The sequence below is a fragment of the Anneissia japonica genome, unplaced genomic scaffold, assembly GCF_011630105.1.
Source record: "Anneissia japonica isolate Jap-2015-1 unplaced genomic scaffold, ASM1163010v1 scaffold287867_len1003013_cov215, whole genome shotgun sequence".
NCBI classification, from domain to species: Eukaryota; Metazoa; Echinodermata; class Crinoidea; order Comatulida; family Comatulidae; genus Anneissia; species Anneissia japonica.
In genome coordinates this window covers 543,972-566,300 of record NW_022684320.1, presented here as the reverse complement: position 1 = coordinate 566,300, position 22,329 = coordinate 543,972, and the positions used below count along the sequence as shown (strand labels likewise).

At 33.6% G+C, this 22,329-nt stretch overlaps 2 protein-coding genes across 11 annotated transcripts in view; one reads left to right on the top strand and one right to left on the bottom strand.

Moving 5' to 3' along the window:
• The window catches only part of LOC117104480 (spermatogenesis-associated protein 1-like), a 31,359-nt gene extending 17,262 nt beyond the window's left edge, over positions 1–14,097 (top strand). For 6 of the 10 annotated variants that reach the window (XM_033245390.1, XM_033245385.1, XM_033245378.1 and 3 more), the window contains 5 exons: positions 544–669; positions 7,412–7,447; positions 9,667–9,830; positions 10,130–10,228; positions 10,680–14,097. In XM_033245390.1, coding sequence (XP_033101281.1) covers positions 544–669; positions 7,412–7,447; positions 9,667–9,830; positions 10,130–10,228; positions 10,680–10,901 — 647 coding nt within the window. In that variant the 3' untranslated portion in view covers positions 10,902–14,097. Of the gene's footprint in view, positions 1–543; positions 681–7,411; positions 7,448–9,666; positions 9,831–10,129; positions 10,229–10,679 lie in introns of those variants that run through there. The other 4 variants (XM_033245347.1, XR_004444765.1, XM_033245353.1 and 1 more) reach the window with 4 other exon arrangements.
• A 1,019-nt stretch (positions 14,098–15,116) lies between these two features.
• LOC117104540 (transmembrane prolyl 4-hydroxylase-like) overlaps positions 15,117–22,329 on the bottom strand; it is a 9,619-nt gene continuing 2,406 nt past the window's right edge. The window contains exons 2-7 of the mRNA XM_033245399.1: positions 19,616–19,697; positions 18,487–19,031; positions 18,186–18,328; positions 17,781–17,871; positions 17,148–17,271; positions 15,117–15,887 (exon numbers count right to left, since the gene is read on the bottom strand). Coding sequence (XP_033101290.1) covers positions 15,565–15,887; positions 17,148–17,271; positions 17,781–17,871; positions 18,186–18,328; positions 18,487–19,031; positions 19,616–19,697 — 1,308 coding nt within the window. The 3' untranslated portion in view covers positions 15,117–15,564. The remainder of the gene's footprint in view (positions 15,888–17,147; positions 17,272–17,780; positions 17,872–18,185; positions 18,329–18,486; positions 19,032–19,615; positions 19,698–22,329) is intronic.

Below are 22,329 nucleotides of genomic sequence, written 5' to 3'. Positions count from 1 at the left end.
TAGCTACAAGGTCTTTGGTGGACACAGGACACAGTGGAAATACTACTCCCACACCTTCTCCTGGTTTGGCCATAATTTTTGCCTCAGCCTTTGCATCAAATTAACCCCCGTCCCCCTCTTTTTTGCACATTATCCCAATCCCATTCCACCCAATATTTTTTCTCTGACTCTTTCAGTTGTCATTATCAATCCGGCACTACCAATAATTATTGTTGATTTGTGTAATTTTATTATTTTTATGATTGATTTTTTAATTTATAATTAAGGGTATTTTTTGTTACTGTTTATATTATTGCATGTTAATTGTAATTCTAATTTAAAAGTTGAAAACTATTAATGTAACTATTAAAAAAAAAATATTATTAATATTATTATCACCCGAATATACAGTATGTGAAGCTAATAATGATAACATAAAAATACTGTAATATGACATAATGTAAATATCCATGACTTATAAGCACTGATAACTTAGGATATGTATTCCAACACACATATGGTTAGATTTTAGAAAATTGTAACATATTAAGTATCTGTTTATAGGTAACCAACTTCTATTGGATTTGGAAGAAATGCGAGAACAAAGGCTTGCGATTGAGCAGCGCAGGGAGGATTTAGTAAGAAAGGCAAAAACACTGCAAAGCCGTACGCAGGATAGGAGGAATAAAGGTAAACCATTAGTAAGATATATTGAATATTTATTGTGGCTTTATTTAGTTATATTTTCACAAGTTCTTTTTTTAAATGATTAAACCCTTATATTTACAGACAGCAAATAAAAAATGAATGCGACAATTGTATAAATATTGTTTAAGTAAGTTTCTTGGTTTAAGTAAAGTTCGATTGTTTAAGTAAGTTACATGGTTTGACCTGGAAGATGCTTTTGGCTCAGTATCCCATGACCTTGTTAAATATTCTCTAATTAGATGTATTGGAGATCATATAAGGGGTTTTACTGCTTATTTATACCACGAACATTGGTAAATCCCAAAACTAAAGAATATATACCTAATCTATACAGTAAAATAACAGGCAAAGTTGTTACAAATGAATGGTCATCAGATACATTTCCATTTTACAAAGGCATATTCCAGGGCGACCCCCCTATCACTACTTTTATTCATAATGTGTTTCGAGCCAATTATTCAATATCTCGAATCGGAGCTCAAACACGGGTATGCTCTTAGCTAAATGGACAAAAGATAATTAAAGCGCCTTTCGCTGATGATTTTTGTTTTGTTTCTAGGAACAAATCTACCCATCAATGAAAAATTAACAAACTAATGTCTTATACCAGATCCATGGGTTTAAAGCTAAAGCCTGTCATGTGTCGTTCGCTGTCAATTGTTAGTGGATCCCCCTCAGATATATTATATAAACTGGGTGATATTTCGATCCCAATGTTAAATCAGAACATCACAAATTCCTTGGATCTGTAATTACATTCAGAAACAAAGACTGAGATTTATGAGTATCTGGAAAAACTTATAAATGAGGGTTTGACTAGATAGTATAATACATACTCCAAGTATCGAAATGCACGCCATCGTGTCGGGATTCAATATTTCAACATTAATTATGTCATCATCAGGATTTGACTAGTTAGTATTGACAAACGTTGCATTTTCCCCGAGTATAAAGATCGCATTTATTCTCAGAACTTTATTCTAAGTACTTTCTGCCATCAATACGATTTCATTTGACAGTCAATGACACATAGTGCATATTTAGAGAGGTTAGACGCACTTACCAACCGCTTCTTAAAGAAATGGTTTGGAATACCCCACACTGGGACACTTGCATTTTTGCATATGCCCAATGGGCTAAGTATTCTAACGATTTCTGATTTGTATAGAGATGCCATATGGCCTCCCACATTTCTGTAAAATTTAAAAGGCGGGTCTATGGTGAACCACTGTATTAACTCCAGACTAGAACAGGAAAAACAATGGTCTCGTAACTTGTTAGGTGATACCCTTAATAAAATGAAGTTGAAGAGATGGGGCAAGTCTACCTGCGATAGATGTAATAAATGTGGAAATAGGGAAACTTTAAACCACATCTTAAACTCATGTAAATTCTTTTTAGAACAAGGCAGGTATACATGGCGACATAATAACTTTATAATAATAATAATAATAATAATAATAATATTATAATCATTTATTAGGCACCCTTCCAAAAGAGACCAGAGTGCCGTACACATTAAAACAAAGTTATCATACACAAGTAAAAGGCAAAAGCAAATCATTACTAGCATGAAAACGACAATATCGAATTTATATAAATTTAAAGCACATAACCATCCCAGTACTACACTTTTACATTAACCAATAAAATTTTATTTTTATTTTCTCCTCCATCTTGATGTGTTTAGCAAAACCATTTGCTAAATATTTTTTGCCCTCTGACAATCTATAAGAAAAATAAGTTCGCGAAACAAGGTATTAAAAAGTTCTTGACTTATTTTCTTCTTTTTTCATCTCCACTAAACACTGAAACACTGTACTACAACGAGGTTATTACTCATTTGTACCGTGGCGCTCTCGCCAATATTACACACACACACAGACACACTGTGGGGGTATGGATATTATAGCTCTATGCTCACACACATAACATAAACACTAAGCCTTGTGCTATTCATTATTCCTGAGCATGTCTGTATTATTAGCACAATACACCAGACCTTCACAAAAGTATTAAGCCTCCTTGGCGGACTTGCTTCAACAAGCTACACTTTGTTTTCATTCTTACCTCCCTAAAGACCCCTAAATTAGTGAGTGTTGTTCCTCCATTGTTCCTCTACACAAACGATTGAGACCGTAACATGCAAAGTGCATTCAAAATAAATTATTCATCTCCAGTATCTGAATTGATTACTGTCTGGTGGTCATTAAACTTGCAATCAAATTTATGCCTTTTTTTATGATGCAAGACTAGAAGAAAAGAAATGGTTATTTTTTTAATGGCTTTCCTCTCATGATTATCAAAATAATAATATTTTTAAAAATATTTTTCTTTGATTAGCTAAAAAATAATAAACTGTTGATTAGTTTCTTGTATATTTTAAACCCAGTTTATTGAGGTAAGCTATCTAGCAACTGCAAATATATTAGATCACATTAAATTATTTTAAAAATATGCCTTGAGGCATATTGAAAAAATTAATGCATGTTCTTGTACTATATGCTACAGAATAAATATATATTATAGAAAAAATGTCTAATATTATATAATACTAATAAAGTATTGATATATTCATCCAACAATTGTATAAATAAATGGAGATTCAGAGTATAATAAATATTGATGACAGTAATAATAATATGTATGAACTTTAATACCATTAGCAATAATAATATAAATAATAGTAATAATTAAGCAAGTATTTTGACATTTTTGAGGGCAGTATAATAGTTATTCTAAAAAGCAGTTCAAATAATTATAGAAGTCTTGCTCAATTGATAAATGTTTATATGAATTTTGCTTTAGAATATTTGTAGTAGTCTTAATACTCCCTTAAATGAATATTTATAGAAACCTAATACTCAGTTTCTTAATATCCATATATTGCTATACAGTACCATTGTTCGTTGTTTATATCCGTTGCTATGATACACCATTTTCATTTTACTTCGCAAAATTTGAGATTAGCTCGAGAACATTGCATTCAAATAATTAGTTTCTACTGCAAGAAAGCGGTTTTCAATAGAAGTGAGATAATGTTATTACTCCATTGTGTTTTGATTCAATATTTCAGTTCTTTTATGCGGTCGTTAGGCACAATGAATGTCCTTCAGTTGCATATTCCTACGCTATATACTTTATATTATGGTCAGGAAGTAGCCAATCAATAGATGATAAATTGAATCCCATTTCTATCTATCAAAGACTACTGTAATAGAACAAGACAAGACATAATACATGCTTTTAACAGCATCTAAAAGAATGCTTTGATATCTTTATTAAAAGATGTTAGGTATGTTTCCTTTTAGTGAGGATGATATGTAGAATTAAGTACATTTGGAAAACTTATCTACATCAAATTATATTTAAAAGTATATTCTAAAAATTATACACTCTAATGTTATTTATTGTTCTACAGTTAAGAATTTTGTTATAAAAATCATGATGTAGGATTTTGATGATAATGTATTATAGGCCAAATAACAAAAAACCCTTGTTCCCCGTCCCTGTTTAAATTTTGGGGTTTTTTTACATCGAAAATGCAAAATTTCAATTGCTGACACATTTTATAGTTTACAAATGCATTTTTAAACACAAAGACCATGGTAACAGCAAGCGAAGCAATGACAAAACTATTGACAACATTTTGCTATGCAGAGAACATTCTTTGGCATATTTTGACAAACTGTGAAAAATATCAAATATCAAATAAGAAGTGCCTCCCTCACCAACTTTTTGAAAAATCCAGGACGGGAAACAAGGATTTTTTGTTACGTGTCAAAAGTTTTAAACATAATACTACAAGTGTAAATGTGTTGGTGTAGCGTGTTGATGATCATGATTATTGATTTTTTATCAAGCCTAAGACAAGTATACTTTAAGCCTCTTTGCTTGAATAAGCCAAAAATTGATTCCCTAGCTACAGTTGGTTGCATGTCTTTGCACATCCTTTGTTTGCAGCGTCTGTTACCTAGCGATGTAAATTCCGGTCCACCCTGAAGATCAATTAGAAGCATGGCAAGTGTAAAGTCAACTTTTGTGTAAACTTCGTTGGTATTTGATGAGATAAAAAATCCCTTTCTGTTCTGTGTGTTTTTGATTCAGAACTTGGTGATCATCACATAGTTTCTGATTTTGTATAATGCTAAAGTTCCATACTTCGTGTCCATAAGTGATGCATGTAAATTATGATACATACCAAATTAATAATTATATTCATATACAGTAAGCATTCTCCCTCCATTCAAACAGAGTTATAGAAATACAATTTAAGTGTTTTGTAGTTTTAAAAAATTGTGTAATGAGGTCATCGCCACAAATTGAGTTTGTGAAATTGAGAGTTTGTAATAGTTAAGTTTGTAATTGGGAGGTTCATTTGGGAGATGTTACTGTAGATGAGGAAATTACTATTAGAGATGTCTCAACATGCATACATTGCTCTATTCAAAGATGAAATCAGACTCACCACATACTTGTAACTAATTTCTATGGTGCAGTTAGGCACACCTTACACCATGTCACAATAACCACCTTGGGAGTAATTTGCAGGTATACCATGTAATGGTCTCCTCAAGCATCAATCAATTAGGTAGGCAAACCAATACAAACCCTTCCTGACTGTAGAGAGCAACCAAGTTCATGCAAATACTGTACTTCCTTTGGAGCAATCAAGCACACTAACTCTACCCCTGTCTCTTATACACATCTAGATGTGTATAAGAGACAGATAGTTAAGTTTGTAATTGGGAGGTTCATTTGGGAGATGTTACTGTAGATGAGGAAATTACTATTAGAGATGACTCAACATGCATACATTGCTCTATTCAAAGATGAAATCAGACTCACCACATACTTGTAACTAATTTCTATGGTGCAGTTAGGCACACCTTACACAATGTCACAATAACCACCTTGGGAGTAATTTGCAGGTATACCATGTAATGGTCTCCTCAAGCATCAATCAGGTAGGCAAACTAATACAAACCCTTCCTGACTGTAGAAAGCAACCAAGTTCACCATGCAAATACTGTACCCCTTTGGAGCAATCAAGCACACTAACTCTACCCTATCCAATCGACAATCAACTGCCATGTAACACCCCCTTGAACTCTAGTAAGTAATTGGGCACAGCATGTAACCAGGGAGATGTAAATGTAACTACCCCTCTTCTGGGACAAATCATACATACCATAAGGCATTTTTGTTTTGTCTTTTATGTTAATTTTATTTTTTATTCTCCTGAGTAATTTTGAAGCAACATAGCAGTGGCATAACCAGGGAGGTTTTCAGGATGTCTCAGAATCTCCACCTTTTTGTTTAAAGGTGAAAAATAATAGGAAATAAATGGAAATAAATTGCAATGTAAGTTACTTTAGATGTTAACAAATAATTTATGGTGTAGTCATAGCCATCAATATGCTCTGTCTCCCCAGTTTTCGCGCTTTGTGCAAAGTTGAGTAGCTGGTGCTCGATACCCTGGCTAAGTCATGCCTGTAGTTCACAAATCATGTGTTGCTAAGCAACCACAATGATGCTGATTAAAGCAGCCTGTAGATCTTACAAGTTTCATTGTACTAAAAGGGAAGTTCATTAAAAACTGAAAGGTCTACTGATTAATCTCAGATAAAATATTATAATACATACTCCAAGTATCGAAATGGACACCATCGTGTCGGGATTCAATATTTCGACATTAATTATGTCATCATCAGGAATCTTGATGATGACATAATTAATGTTGAAATATTGAATCCCGACACGATGGTGTGCATTTCGATACTTGGAGTATGTATTACACTATCTTATCTGGGAAGTTCATTAGTACAGTATTCCAATTATAGTGATGGTAATATCTTTTTTTTTTTATTACTTTCCTGTTTTATAGTTATTAAATTTTAGGTATATCAGCCAAAATTAAAGGTAGCTATAGTGTAACTCTTTATAATTATGTTTTCACCATTGCAGTATGTTTACTTCCTATAATTTCCCTCAACTTGTATTTTTTTCTTCTCCAATTCGTGTTTCGACGTTAGGCTATATATTTTATGATTATTATTACAGATGATACTCATATCATTGTCACCATAACAAACAATTTCATAGCGTATTGCTTTAACTTCTGACATTCAACATAATGTGTTTCATTTTAATATTGTATTAATTGTTATATAGGCTAATGGATTTTGACTGGTAATTCAATGACACAAGATGCTAATTGGGTTTATATTGTTTTTACCATGGTAACAAATTTGTCATTTTTCTATACACTTGAATGGTGTAACCAAGTTATTGATTTTTAATTCCTTAGTAGAGACCTCGTAAATATTTAGAATAATAATGGTTTAATGGCATCTAATGCTTTAATTCCATTCCTCATTATTTTTATCATGTTTCTCCTTGTGAGTATACATTTCTTGGAGATTTGAATATAACAACAAAATATTTCATTTAAGTTAAATTTAGTGCTCCACTTTTAAAGGCTTGATCTTTTCTGTTATTATTTCTTGTTCTAGATAATGATCTGATAAACACATGATTTGTTTGATGAAACAAATAATTTGTTTATCCATATCTTAATGGATGCTGTATCATCCAACTCCAATTTTGGTCTTGCCATAGACCTTGCTAAAAAATGTGAAACACATAGTATGACATGTAGAAGACCAACGTAATATTATTGTCTACTAACCAATTTTGTTACGATTGATTTTTTTCTACAAAGCCCCTTTTGGAAGAGAAGGTAAAGATGGTTCTTTAAGTAAGTTAGATTGATGTGGACCATTCACCATTTAAATTTCATCTACAAACTTTTTCAATTTTGTTTGTGTTCATCAAGTGGTTTAATTTTCTAAAGACAACTAATAAATCTGATTTAATAACCTTACTGGTCACCATTAATGTAAATCATTTGAATTGATTTTGCTATCATAAATGCATGGCTACTAATCTCATTCTTTGCACTACTGTATTGTGAGTCATCTACCAATTATTGAATAGAAAAATACATTCTAATTAGTCCTACTTAAAACTACAGACTTCACAATTGCAATTGAGTTTAGTGTTATGAGAATAATCATGGAATTTACAGATTGTCCACAGGAGGGCGAGGGAGTGGGGGGGGGGGGGGGGGGGGGGGGGGGGTCTTGCAATTTTTAAAGCATATATAGATTTATTGGCTATAATTTTAAAATTATTATATACCCATGTATGGAAATACTAATGGAAGTGGACTTGTATAGCACCTTACAATTGAAAATCATCTCAAAGCGCTTAAAGAATATGAAAAGAGAAATGAAAACTAACCCATAAACAATCCTCAAACTAATCAGAAACAATTTACCAAAGAATCAAATTAAGAACGAACCAGTAACACTGCACCGTTCTCCAGCAATGAATATACATTTAGTATAAATAGTTTATTGCCTGTTGTTATGAGATTACAGTGGATTTAAATAAAGGTGACATTAACAGATAGAAAGAGATAAAATCCTTATGATGGCTTAATATCTTACTAATGTAATGTTGGCCATGTGTAGTAGTTACTGATGATAAAATGTTTTGACATTCCACTGATGAGAAAGTAACACCCAGCTTCTTGTTCAAGGAAAATGTTTACTATAGAATAATAATACAATCCATGTTCAGTACTTCAGTTACTTATAGTAACACCTGCTTGCAGTGAAATTAATTTCATAGATACAATACACATTTCTTAGACATGTCATAATCCATTTTTTATTTCATATTTGTTATGAAAGATGAATATAAAATCCAAGTCTTTTAAGCTATGATTAAATACAGTATTATTTGAAGATAATTCTGTTACTTATACTGACGTACATACATTCAACTGCACTCAACTGTGTATATTATAATAAGAGTCCTAATAATATATACTGTATGTGGCATGCCAGAAAAATTCAATGGTATGCAGGTGGTGTCTAAAGCAGTGGCAGTCAACAGAGTGTTGTAGTACCAAGTGGAGGATCGCCTGGGAGAGGGTAGGCCAATGGATGGGCATGACTGAGCATGCTGTGGTCTTATAGGCTCATGTGTAAGCCAAAAGGAATATATAGGCTTTATGTAGGCTTTTATATAGCACTCTATACAACTCACTCACTCAGAGCGCTTTTTCACATTATTACCCCAGTCATTGGAACGATGTCTATGGGGAAAATTCCATATTTTGCTGCATGAAATATATCAGAGCACATTTTACACTCAAACCTCCTTAGGTACCCACTTATACTCCTGGGTAGAGAGCAATGCAGATAAAGTGCCTTGCTCAGGGACACAAGCGAAATGCACAGCGATGGATTGAAGCCCCCAACCTCAAGGTTGGGAATGGTTATGGTATCCTCTCCCTTTGTTGGGGAACCTCAAGGGAGGGGATGTTAGTCTTAATACACTTCATATATTATTTACTTGGGTCAAGCTTCTATGAAGCGTATACTCAGCTCCCTGCCCAAGGCAATAACAGTATTCCACAATGTTCATCATAGTAATCATTGCATAGCCATTCAAATCTAGCAGGTTTTCTCTTAGTTGCAACAGATATTATGGATAACGTGAAGTAGTTAGCTTTGACAGAACACTGATCTGTTGAGTGGTAACCCCTGCTTTACCGTTTTGCCATATGCTTCCACATACAGATACCATTTTACTTACTCCTTTGTTCCTATATTAACCAACAGTATTATTTGTTCAATCATTCACCTCTGTTCTTTCTTTGTATTCACACACTTTTCAACATTGAAAGCATTACAATAATATGAAAACATATTTATATATATTTTTCATGTGTACAATATTATGATTCAAATGTTTTCATTCAGTTTATACTATTAATTAATTGATTAATATACATTTTTTTGATAATGTTTCCAATTTACCAACTTTGATTTGATGGAGTTTTTTCAATATTATATTATGTTTGCTTTTGTTAGTGTGAATAATATTGTGTAATTTGTGTTGCAGCAAGGGATTATTGGAAAAAGCAATACTTTGAAGAGAAGAAGTTGACAAATCCTTTGGAGGACCACATCAATAAACTCCGGCAACAAGTAGAACAAGCACATCGCAAACTGATCACAATGATGGAAGGACGAATGCAAGCAAAGAAAATTCCACCATCTCAAAAGGTAGTGCTTAAAAAACACCTCATAATCTTAAATGACCTGGTATAATTGCATTTTCTGTGAAAGAAATTTCAAATGATTATTCACAGGGATAAGTTGTTGAGCTTGGAATGCCATTCTTAATTTAGTATTTAAACTTACTGTACCATGAGTGCTTAAACTTATATAGTATAATTATACAGTAATTGATAGTATCAAACAGTTCACTATGCTCAACAGGTGTGGTGGTACTATACTGTAGAGGGCAGTAGATATATTTAAGTTGAAGGACAAAATTATTAATAATGGGTCTGTCTTTCTAGAACAATCACAAGATTAACATTGCTAAGAGTCAGCACGATCTTGAGGATTTAAGACGACGAGTTGAGAATGCCAAGATGAGACTTACGTCAGAAATGAAGGTATTCCATTCTCAGCTCATTGTAACGGTTTCTGAAACATTCATATTGTGCTTAATTTGAGGTTCTGTTTGCATGTAGCCTACTTGTGAACCAACATCTGGGTTCAGGGGTTTCTTTTTTCATGGCAGACATCCTTATTATTAGTTCCATAATCTGACTAATGTAAGTTTGTCAACGATTATTGTGATCATCATTTTCATCATCGTTGTCAACATCATCATCGCTATCATCTTTACCATCATCATCACTATCATCAACACTATCATCATCGTTGCCACCATCACCTTCACAAGCATCATCATTGTCATTATCGTTAATCGTCTATACATCACTTTCATTGTACAAGTGTCCCATACATTAGTTTATGTGCCTCAACAATTATTGCTCTCCCTTCACCCACTGTCTCGCAATCATCAGTTGGTATCTAACTTTTGTTTTTCTCCTGTTGCAGTTGAGGAACCAAGCTGAGAAGGAACTGAGGAATTTGAAGAATGAGCTGACACAGAAGAAGATCCATGTGACCCTCACCCGCTCCCAGCAGCTGGCAATACTCAAAGAATCGGAAGAAACTTTACTATCATCGCGAACGCCACAACCTCATAGGACATCTCAACCCCGCAAAACACCTGTCGTACCTACACAGATAAGCCAATCACTGACATCACGTCCATAGTACACCTACTTCACATATCACCACCTGTATAACATTTCGTCACCAGTTTATAGTACACCTGTACTACTTTTCATCACCTTTAGGTACCTTTGATCTCAGTACATTATTCTTAAGATGTAATTTTGTGTAATTAAATAAATTATTCATAGCTGAAGTCTGTGTTTATTACCTTAATACATTGCTGTACTTGATAAGTAAAATAAATATATTTGCCTAAATCTCATTGGGCACAGTTTGTCAATTATAAATATTAATAATAGAGTCTCGTTCTAATTAAATAAGAAACAATTTATCATAATACTTAATACATATAATCAAATTCAGTGGCAGATCCAGATTTGTACAGATGGATGGTCCAGACTACCTCAGCCTCACCATGGTTGGGCTGATGTGCACATTTTTGTTGGCATCTCTAAATGGTAGGAAATGGCACTCTCAAACTGAAATTTGAGTGCAATTGCAACTGAGCCATGCCCAGTTGTACTAGCCTAATCTGATTCTAACTGAATGTGGGAACAGTTTATCATTATAATTGCTATATTATTATTTACATCCCTACTTCTCCAATAAAAACCAACTCCTCGTCTTCTTAGATTTCTAACAAGCATCTTCTTGAGCAAGGCAGGTGGAGACTTAATAACTTGGGTAAACGGACATGTGCCGCTCCTACATTATGGAATGCTCTTCCTCTTGAAATCAAAACCTCATCTTCTGTCAGTATGTTTAAAAAAAATGTTAAAACCTATCTCTTCTCCATCTCTTCTCTCAAGTTTTTTGACACACTTGTAAATTGTTTGTTAATGTATTTTTTAAAAATATTTTTCATAATCTTACAAACATTGTTAATTAACATGAGTAGGTAGTTAATGTACACTTTGAGTAATGCATTGTTATAGTGCCACTGAGCATTGCATTCTGCCCTGGATATTGGAGTTGTATAAATCATTGTTGATTGATTGATTGATTGATTAATAGAATCTCATTCTAATTAAATATATGTACAGTTAATCATAGGCATTAATGATGTAGTGTAATTCTAACTGATGGCACAGTTTATCATAACTATTAATGTAATCTATTTGTAACTGAATATGGGCACAGTTTATCATTATAAAGATTAATAATCAAATCTGATTCTAACTAAAATAGGCACAGTTTATCATTATAAGTACCATATGTTGATAAAACTCAATTAGGTTTGACAGTTACAAATTAATGACAGAAATTTATATCAGAAGCTCAATCATTTCTGTAAAGATGAATGCAGTTAATTCATATTGGGTATGTAGAATGTTTTAACAAACATAAAATTTCAAGAACTACTACTACAGATGAATGTAATAAAATAGCTGTAGAAATCAGATTTGAAAACGGGAGCTTCATGCCACTGCATTTGCTGCTTCTGTAATTCTGCATCTTAACCCGGGCACTCGCTGCCTTCGTACCACCATTGTACCACAAACCTCACTCCCTGTAAGCAAATAGATGACGCAACACTGTTTACCGATTGTTTAATCATTTGTTTCATCGTTTAAAAAGGATCTGCATTGCGTTCTCCATAGAATCGTGTCTGCCAACAACCGTCGGACTCAGTGTGTAAGTTGTTAAGTTACTAATTTATCAACACTCATAAGGCACATAATACATAAATTTCTATACACTTATACATTTGCATAGTTACCAACTTGAGAGATTTGAAATGCATATGTAGAATTTGATTTCATTCTACATTATGTTTAATTTGAGCACCTGAACTATGTACGCAAACATTTTATCATTTAAACAAATCAAAAATTAATAGGCATACTGAAGAATTTTTAGAAATGCATCAGCGAAGAATTAAGTATTCACGAAAATACTGTCTAATGGCTGAAGTTACTGCATGACCGTTTTCATATTTTTAATAAAACCAATTTCTTCTAAATTGAGATACATTTTTCCCCTGAATTTGTGTTAAATTCATGACACAGACCAGTGTTAAATGCGTGGCATATTTATGTTCACGCATGTGTTACTGCAAAATGCATGTTTCATCAAAAATCACTTTGAAATGCGGGACCGTTCCGCATGATGCGAGACGGTTGGTAACTATGCATTTTTGGTACAACTCTCTACGTTTTGAATATTGCTTTATTCATCTTGAAAATATGCCCATTATATATAGTTGGTAATATTTAAGTAAAGAATTTAATATACACGCTTGAAAATATGCAAAATTTACTTTATTCTCACTTTTCCAGTGAAAATCCAAAGTTTTTGAAAATCTAACAAGACAGAGTTTCTAAACATTTGTATATCATTAATTTGACGTTATATCTTTAGAAGAAATTCATCTACTGTATTTGCCATCAATAGTTTTTTTGGTTTTTTTTTTTTCCGTATAAACAGAAATGAATACACAACTATAAATTTTATGGCTTTGTTTTATATTTACTAGCATTGTCCAATATCTTTTGACTTACAGAATATATTTGTGCACAGTAGTTATGGCAAATAATATAATTTGAGTGAAACCATAGCTTGTGTGTTGACTGAGAATGACTCCCAATCCCATGGATTGTCTGTAAATGGCCCCTGGATTTTTTTTTCACAACCAAAAGTATGTGCCCAGCTGCCCCTCTTGCTGGCATACTTTATCTTAGTAAACTGTAAGATACTTTAAATCATTTTATCAAATATCTATTGTATAAAGATGGTATATATACATAATTATTGTATATTGTACAGTGAAAACTTAAGTAATGATTATAAAATAAAAAAATAATTGTGTGACCAAATTAATTGATTTGTATATAATATTTGTGAGCCTGAGTTTTTTTTTGTGTGTTTATTAAAAACCAAATAATTGATTATCTTAATGCAATTAAGCCCAATGAACAGTAGTGTATGAATTATGTATACATTTTTTTTACTAATTAAACTATGGGGTGACTGCTATAAAGCTATAGTAAAACGTATCAACAGATACTGAAATAATTATGCTATTATTACAATTTAATGGACCTGTGCCAAGCAAGGTTAACAACTGTCCAATGAGAACAGGGCTATGAATCCGCGCATGTCCGCCATTTGTGACCTTAGGCAGGACACTGCGTACATTTGTCTCTCTACCCAAAAGTGTAAATAGGTACTTATATAAGGTAAACAGGAACATGTGGAAGAGTGATAACTCTCAAACCCCCCCCCCCCCTTTACAGAAATTAACAATCAGGCCCAAACGGCAGAGTTCCAGTTTCTACTTTAACCTTACGTTGGTGTGTGGTGGGCGCTTAACAACGCTATGCAAAGGGCAGAGCTTAACTGAAAGGTTCCAATAAGCATTTCTTTTACATCATTGTCTTAAAAAACTATTAAAAAAAATGTTTATTGTTATTATTTTAATACCAATTACTGTAATACGTGCAGCACTGTAACCACATACGGTACTGTGTTTTAAACAAGCATGTCCATGTTTGTGTACCTTTCGTTTTATCTGTAACATCAAATATAGTAAAGTTCAGAATTGTAAATATTTATTAACAAGCCTACTACTTCAATAATTTATGGAATAAAATTACCAAATGCTATCTTTCTTGTAGATTTTGTCTTTTGTATATCTGAGATCTCCATATTCTCGTCTTTTTATATGTTCCTATGTTATTTCATTTGCAAATGAATAAAAAAATAGTCATTTTCTGTCCAATAGGCCCACAGCCACTATTAGTTGTGAGTTTTAATTGCTGTTTATCTACAGAATGATAATCTGTATATGCAGCTTGAATTAATTATTCTATTGTCCATTACAACACATCTGGATGAATAATAAATCGACTTCATTTAAGAGCAATTTAAAACGCACTTTTCGGTTACCACTGTAAGCTGCACTTACGATGTTATTTACACAAAAATTATGAGCTCTAGTCTTAGAATCTTTGTAGAAAGTAAAAAAGGACTAATAATTGCAGACTCTTATTGCTATCCATGAATCAGTTGGATTCAATATTTGAGTTTACAGGAACACTCACCTTTGTGTTTGAGTGAATTCAGCTGCATAGCGATTTTTTTTTACATCGATTTACTCATTAGAAAAGTACGATGTACAACAATAAGTAAATACATACACTCGGTTTAAAGTTTGCTCATGTTCAAGGAGTTCGTATAATAAGTTTGAAATCTAAAAAAAATGAAAAAAGAAATAACACCTTTACAAAAGATGAATAGGCTATAAAACACTTGCCTTTCGATGGTATGTCATTTATTCATGTTATGTTCATAAAACGTGTTAAGAGAAATCTTTAAAGGCATACAAAATATAAATACAAATTTAAACAGCATTAATATTAATGAGTATGAAAAGGTCAAAAACAACAAGTAAAATGTAAATTTACATACAAGACAACTCATAAATCATATCCGACAAACTCCATATAACAGAACCAATAACAGAATACTGTAAAGTTTGCCATAGAGGTATTAAATAAAATATTTGTGTAGATGAAAAATCAAGGTTTCATAAATGTTCTCTATTGTGATATCTGGATGTCCAGCTAGCGATTCCCCTCCCCCTTCTCCCTCTTTAATGAATATGTATAAGACAGTTCCCCCTCCCTACCAACGGAGACTTGTGTCATGAGACTCCTAACTGAAGTAAACTTGATCACCTACGAGTTTCACATATTGTCCTTCATAACTCGTCGTTTGCGTGCACATTTCTAGGTTCTTCGGTTTTTAATTTACTTCTGGTGACGTCAGCATTTTCAGCGTTTAGAATTGCTGATTTTGTAACGTCATCATTTACATTTTTTACATATTCATTTTCTACCTCTATTCTCATTTCATTTTCATCGTAAAATTCCAGATCAACTTCACTTTCCAGTTTCTTTTGATATTGTTCTTGTTTTTCACGAACGTTATCAACATTTATCCAATTATTTGCTATCCACTTAGTCCCCGAGTGTACGTCACACCCTCCATGTAGAGCAAACATGTCCAATTCACCCAACCATCCTGTGATATAACAGAACATACAATTTACTAAAATGGAATTTTAAAAACCCTGTATTCAAATAATCATCACATCATCCACGAATTAACAAGTTTGTTCTAGGAAGTTCATAGCGGCAGCCTGAGCAGCAATGGCAGCAAAGCCAAAGAAATTAGAGGTTTGTTGTAAAGTTAAAAGCAGCAATGGCAGGAATGCCATCCGTTTCGACCGCAATGTATTTAATATCAAGAAAATCAGGTAATTACGTGTTTGTACATTATCCTTACTTTACAAATAAATAGGCTTATCATATCATCCAGTGAGAATTTTAAGCTTGTCGAACTTAGAATTACACCACTCGTTTCTTGTAGGCCTATGTTATGCGTGCCTAGGCTTCCCTTGTCAAATTGACAAATAAAACATGTTTTTTTGCCTTCACATTCTTTTTATTACTTTTAAGTCAAGACGCATGTTTATTATATTATAATTATCAGTATTAAGATATTTACTATTCATTTAATTTAAACATACAATACAAAATGTGTTCAATACATCGCAGCCGAAACGGTGCTATACGAATGGCAGCAGGCGCACTAACCATATGTACGCGGCAGAACGTTTTTGAAAGTGGGGGGTGGGAAGTGGGGGTGCGGAATTTCATAAGGTCCGGGGGGCCGCCAAGGGCCTCAGTGGTGGTGCAGGGGGCGAATCCCCCTGAAAGCTACGGATATTTGACGAAGTTTTAGTAGTTATTTTATAGCCATCAAACTGTAATATGACTTCATAATTGTTATTTCCGAAGTCGAGATTGCTCCCACGATTACAATTAATTATTTATCATGAGGGGTATCCTTGATATGGTTATTCTCCGACGCTCTCATACTCAACTCAATAAACACACATTTCATTTCATTAAGATTTGTTTTGGTCCAACCGACTGTCCGACAAGCTCCGGCCGGTGCAGGGAGGGGGCTTGACCTGTCCGATTGGGGCTTAAGCCACTACTGACACCCGCTGGTGGCGCATCAAGAGATGTCCGAAAAAGGGGGGGGGGGGGGGCGGGGGGGGGGGGGGGGGGCGGGGGTTGGCGATCGAGAGACAACCCGGAAATAACATCTGAGGTGTTTTGGGCGATCAATATTTTTTTCTTTCTTTATTTTTAATTTTTTTTACTTTCCAAAAAAAGGCGAGGTGCAGGCGGAGCATGCCCTCCTCCCCCTAAATCCTCCCATGGCAGTAGCAGCAGCAGTATTATGTCAAAATAATTATAGACGTGTATTTACCTGTTTCATCCAAACGATGGTTGTACCACATAACAGCTTTACCTTTGACTGGTTCAACAATTAGTTTAGCATCTTTACAATGATGGCTCAGGTCATAAATAGTATCGCTATTTTCATTTAGTTCCTACACAGAATAACGAAGTAAGCCTATAATTAACGATGTGGTGCTCCCTCCCCAACTAGGGTGGGGGGCGGAGGTGTAATTTTGCGCCAGGGGTCTTAATCAAAATGCTACCTTGGAAAGAGTACATACTTTAAAGCTTGTAAATTAAGTGGCTTACCTCGTGGAATAATATAATATTATTTATTATTTACATATTTATTATAAAATATGTAATTGTTATCATAAACCACTAAAATGAAATATATATATATATATATAGAACTGCATTTACCTTATTAATGACATTAAAATGTATAGGCCTAAATTTACTAGGATTTAAACAACCTTGTTACTTTTATGTTCACTCCTGTCGCATAATTATAAACACCATTTAAATATCACACATTGCATTTATTCTTCTATTTTGTAATATTTTGAGTTAAATACAACAAAGTATACTAATATCCACAAAAAATGAATGAGTCAAAATTAAATATAACTTAACTGCACTGGGGTATTCTAAAACTTACGTCATCGTTGATCGTTTCATTGTCCGCCAAAGGAAATGCTGTTTTTCCTCCATCGTCTACGTCATTTAGGTAGTACAATATAGTTATGTATCTAGATAGACCAATCAGGAGTATTTACATTGATCATGATAATCATGATTAATTTAGTAATAGCAATAATTTAAAGAAAATTTGACAATATAATAATTATCTTTATCATCATCATCATCTGATCTTTGTCATTATTATCATAATATAATCATTATCATTATCTTTATCTTAAGCAACATCATCATCATTATTAGTATAATAATTATAATACTACAATTAGGCTATATTTTATTATATCATAATTATTATTATTATTATTATTATTATTATTATTATTATTATTATTATTACAATACCAATGACAATGATAACAACCTGCAAAGGCGGTGCTTCCGTAAGAAAAGATCGTCGTTTTGTTCGTCATAATCTATCGTCGAATGATGGCACGGCATGTCGGAGTTAATATCTTCAGAATCGTAGTGAGCATGATAGTGACCCCCGACGCTGTATTTCACTACCTTCACATTACAAGAAATAACACAGCATTTAAAATACATATTAAGATACGTTGCGTAGATATTCACTCCCCACGCTGTATTTCATTACCTTAGTCCCTACATCAGAAGAAAAAACGCAAAATTTAATATACAGTATATATCAAACAAATTGTCAATACCTGTAATAATTCACTTCCCTTAATAAGAGTACGAGGTAAGCGCGTCAGAGCTATCACCCGTTCCCTTAATGATCTAAGAACAACGTCCTGTGCATCGTTTTGAGATAACCAGACTTGTTTGCTTTCTCTGGTAACCCTAGTTTTGTCCGAATTCATCTTCTTTTGCATCCAATCACGAATATCTGCTTCCGATGTCACCTTATACTCGTCCAGATCAAGGAAGCCGTCCGAGTTCCTGTCTATACCGAGATCTGCAAACAATTCGTGTATATCTCTAAGGGACATAAACGCATTCCTTTCTGGGGGAAGTATATCACGCACCTCTCGAGCGTCAAGGAGACCGTCCTGACTCCAATCAAACTCCTCAAACATTCTGAGGATTTGGTCATCTTTGTCTTGCGTCACCTGTTGTGTTTCATCTAACCCCTGTGTAGCGGTGAAACGCGTTTGAGGATCTTCTGCCACTGTGCTGTTATCAAGGCCTTCTTCTAATGCGATATGCCTAATGCGATCACATTCGGAGTCCGAAAGAAAGTTAAGTATTTCTTTAAAAAGTAGAACAGAAAAACACAAACAAATTTGGTTATTTTTAAATCATTAACATAGGTTTTTTTTAAATGAAATATTGTGATATTCAAGTTTGTGTTATTCTATTAGGCCTATTTGGATGCCAAACGATTGGGTGGCGTATCAGTAATAAAAATACGATCAATTTACTAAGTATAGGCTCCTCCGATTAAAGACCACCTCTAATTAAAGATCTTTTCTGTGGTCCCAAATTAACAAATGTATTTATCTTTATTATTAGAGACTAATTAGAGACCAAAGCTGCTGCCCATGGAAACCCTGATCCCAAAAGTGGTCTTCAATTGGAGGGAGACCTGTAATATTGGAGATGGGATGAGCAAAATAACTCAAATGAACAATCAATGATATGCGAATAAACTTGCATCACGTAGACGTCCATGTTCTGCAATTAATGTCCCGTTTTTGTTCATTTTAATTGTTGTAATCACGATTATTCCACATAAACTGTACATTAATTTTAATAGAAAACATCAGTTCGAAATATATCATTTCTTTACTTTTATCTATTCCTATTATAAATTGTACAACATATTATATTTACCAAACACAGGAGGTTTCATTGACACTGTCTGAACAGTAAACATTTTCCCAGGCTCTAACTCCAGCACGCGTTCAAATCCGATCTAATATTAAATGAAAAAATAATAAAGTTCTTTAGAAATTTGACAAAATGCAGTTAATTTCAAACCTACATCGAAAACATATATTCTATCTGCTGAAGAATAATTGGAATGAAAACAAATAATTTTTTTTTGTGCGAAAAATACAGATTCTCTTTGTCTTGTATAATCTCACGTGTATCCATCTTTAGAATGTGAATGTAATGGAAAAGACCTTTTATCATCTTTTAAGAGTTAACTTTTAGTCTAATTTTACACTTTTATTATTTATTTATTTCTGTCCATTTTTTTTCTATTTAATCATTCTTTAAACTTTTGTAGTTTGATATTCTATGTATTTTGATGTGTTGCTAAATTTATCTCTCCTCTTCTGAGATTTAAAATAAAATTAAAATCTCAAAAAGGTTCATGAACCGTATTTTGTATTATGAAGTGCATGGGCTTCAAAACAATATCGCATTCATCATTTGGTAAACGATATCTTTAACACGACAAATGAGTAGACGTTTATCACGGCGAGTACGATGAATTGTCAGTTAACGAATAAATTGGAACGTCAACATAGATTATTATCACTACTGTGAAGCTTCTTATCTAGTTAGCGGCTTAACTGCCTTCAGATGCGCCTTAAATTAAAATAAGTAATATTCTTGTCTGCAAGTCTCATTTCACCAGATTATTGATATAAGCAAAGAGTATAGAATTGCAAGGTGTCCAATTATCCGATGATTATCGTTACTTTGCTTGCATGCAATGAAACGAAAAGCGAAGTATTACCACGAGAGAGGGGGCGCCCCATTAGAATTCAGATAGCATTTCGAAAATGAAAGGCGCCCTCTAGTTTATGGTAGTACTTTTCCGCGATAGGATTTTTTGTGGTTAAATATTTAAAAGAAACCTCCAATATTCGATCAAAACATAATTATAAAATCATTTACAAGTATCAAATTACCAATATCAGATACTCACGAAAACAAATTAGTGTTCACGATTTTCAATGATTGTTTTAATTAAAATCAAAATTAAAACCAATACAATGACGGAAGTACAATTAACTTACTTAAATATACAAAAACAACAATTCAAATGGTATGTTTTATTTCTCAAGTTCAAAGCTCAAAATAATTACTGATGACAGCTCTTTGTCATATAAGCATGTAGCAGAAATCCCCTGAGAGGGCGTTGCTCATTAAGCGACTAATCATATGATGTCTCTAGTAAGTAGGCCTAATTAAGCATATATCATCTTACACCTAAGTCGTAGCTAAAGTACGGTACTATACATATATAATTTCACCTGTTGTGCTGATTGACATGACTGTAGGAATGAAGAACGATCCCATTTTCCGGCTCTTTATTTACACTGTAAGCAGTGGCGTCTCCCCCCCCCCTCTGGAAGTGGGGGAGGGGGAGGGGTGGTGAAGTTAGGAGGAAGCTCGATGATTTGGTGAGGGGCGCTAATAACTTGCAAATATAAGGTGTTTTTTACTACTTGGGCGTGATTTTTTGTGTGGGGGTGGGGGCGACTGGAGAGCAGTATTTTGGGGTCACGTGTGTGCACCCTCCCCCAAGCAACCCCTAGATACAACACTCACTGTAAGTTACTGAACTTTAGATATTAGATGATAATGATAATAATGAAAATGTTAATGATAATAATAGCGGTATTAATTATAACTTTTAATAATGTGTAGTAGGCTAAAAAAATAAAAATTCACTTAGGTATGATAACTGAAAGATCAACGTTTCACCTTAAAATATTACAAAACATGATGATGATGATGATGATGATAATGTTGATGATGATGATGAGGATGATGTATAATTATGCTGATGTTAATGACGGTGATGGTGAAGTTGTTGTTGATGATGAGATGATTTAGTTTAGGGTAGGTAAGTTGGGGGTTATTAAGACTTTAGTGGAGTAACGTCCCTACCACCTCAGGATGCATAGTTCAGTTAACTTGAGGCATGTGAGTGTCTTAGGATTTGCTGGACTTCCTTACTCATATGCATATCATAATATTGCCATATAAGTCTGTCATATGATGGAAACGCAACAATGAAAAAAACTGAATTGACCATTTACTATCATTTTGCAGTCTCATGTAACTCGCATCTTTTCATGTGCATACCTTGTCGCGGTCTCAGTTGAATATGTTACTTAGTCGAGCGCATTATTTCATTTCATAGTTCCAATGCATAGATGTAAATCAAAAATAGGGCATAATGGCAATGGTAATCGCTTTTTTGGGCTGATTCAGTCTATAAATCTTTGGATACATGAACCACTTTCATTGAAATATTATCAATGATCATAAGCTCACTAATGCTGTATTGCAGCGTAGCCTTATATTATTAATATCAATTATAAGTCAATCGTAAGGTCATCACTGCAACTCGCAATGTTACTTGCCTATCTCCACAGTGCACTATAATTGTTCATGTAGTGCACGGTTGGCTTGATCTTTTTTTAGGTTCGTGTGCAAAAGACCATTTCAATTTGTACATATTGCGCACCGCGATGAACAATAGGCTGGTTTTACACCTAGCACTAATTGCGTATTAATAGCATTAATCATAATGCTCTGTAATCCTTAGTAAAATATGGAAGTTACATTAGTACAATATATAT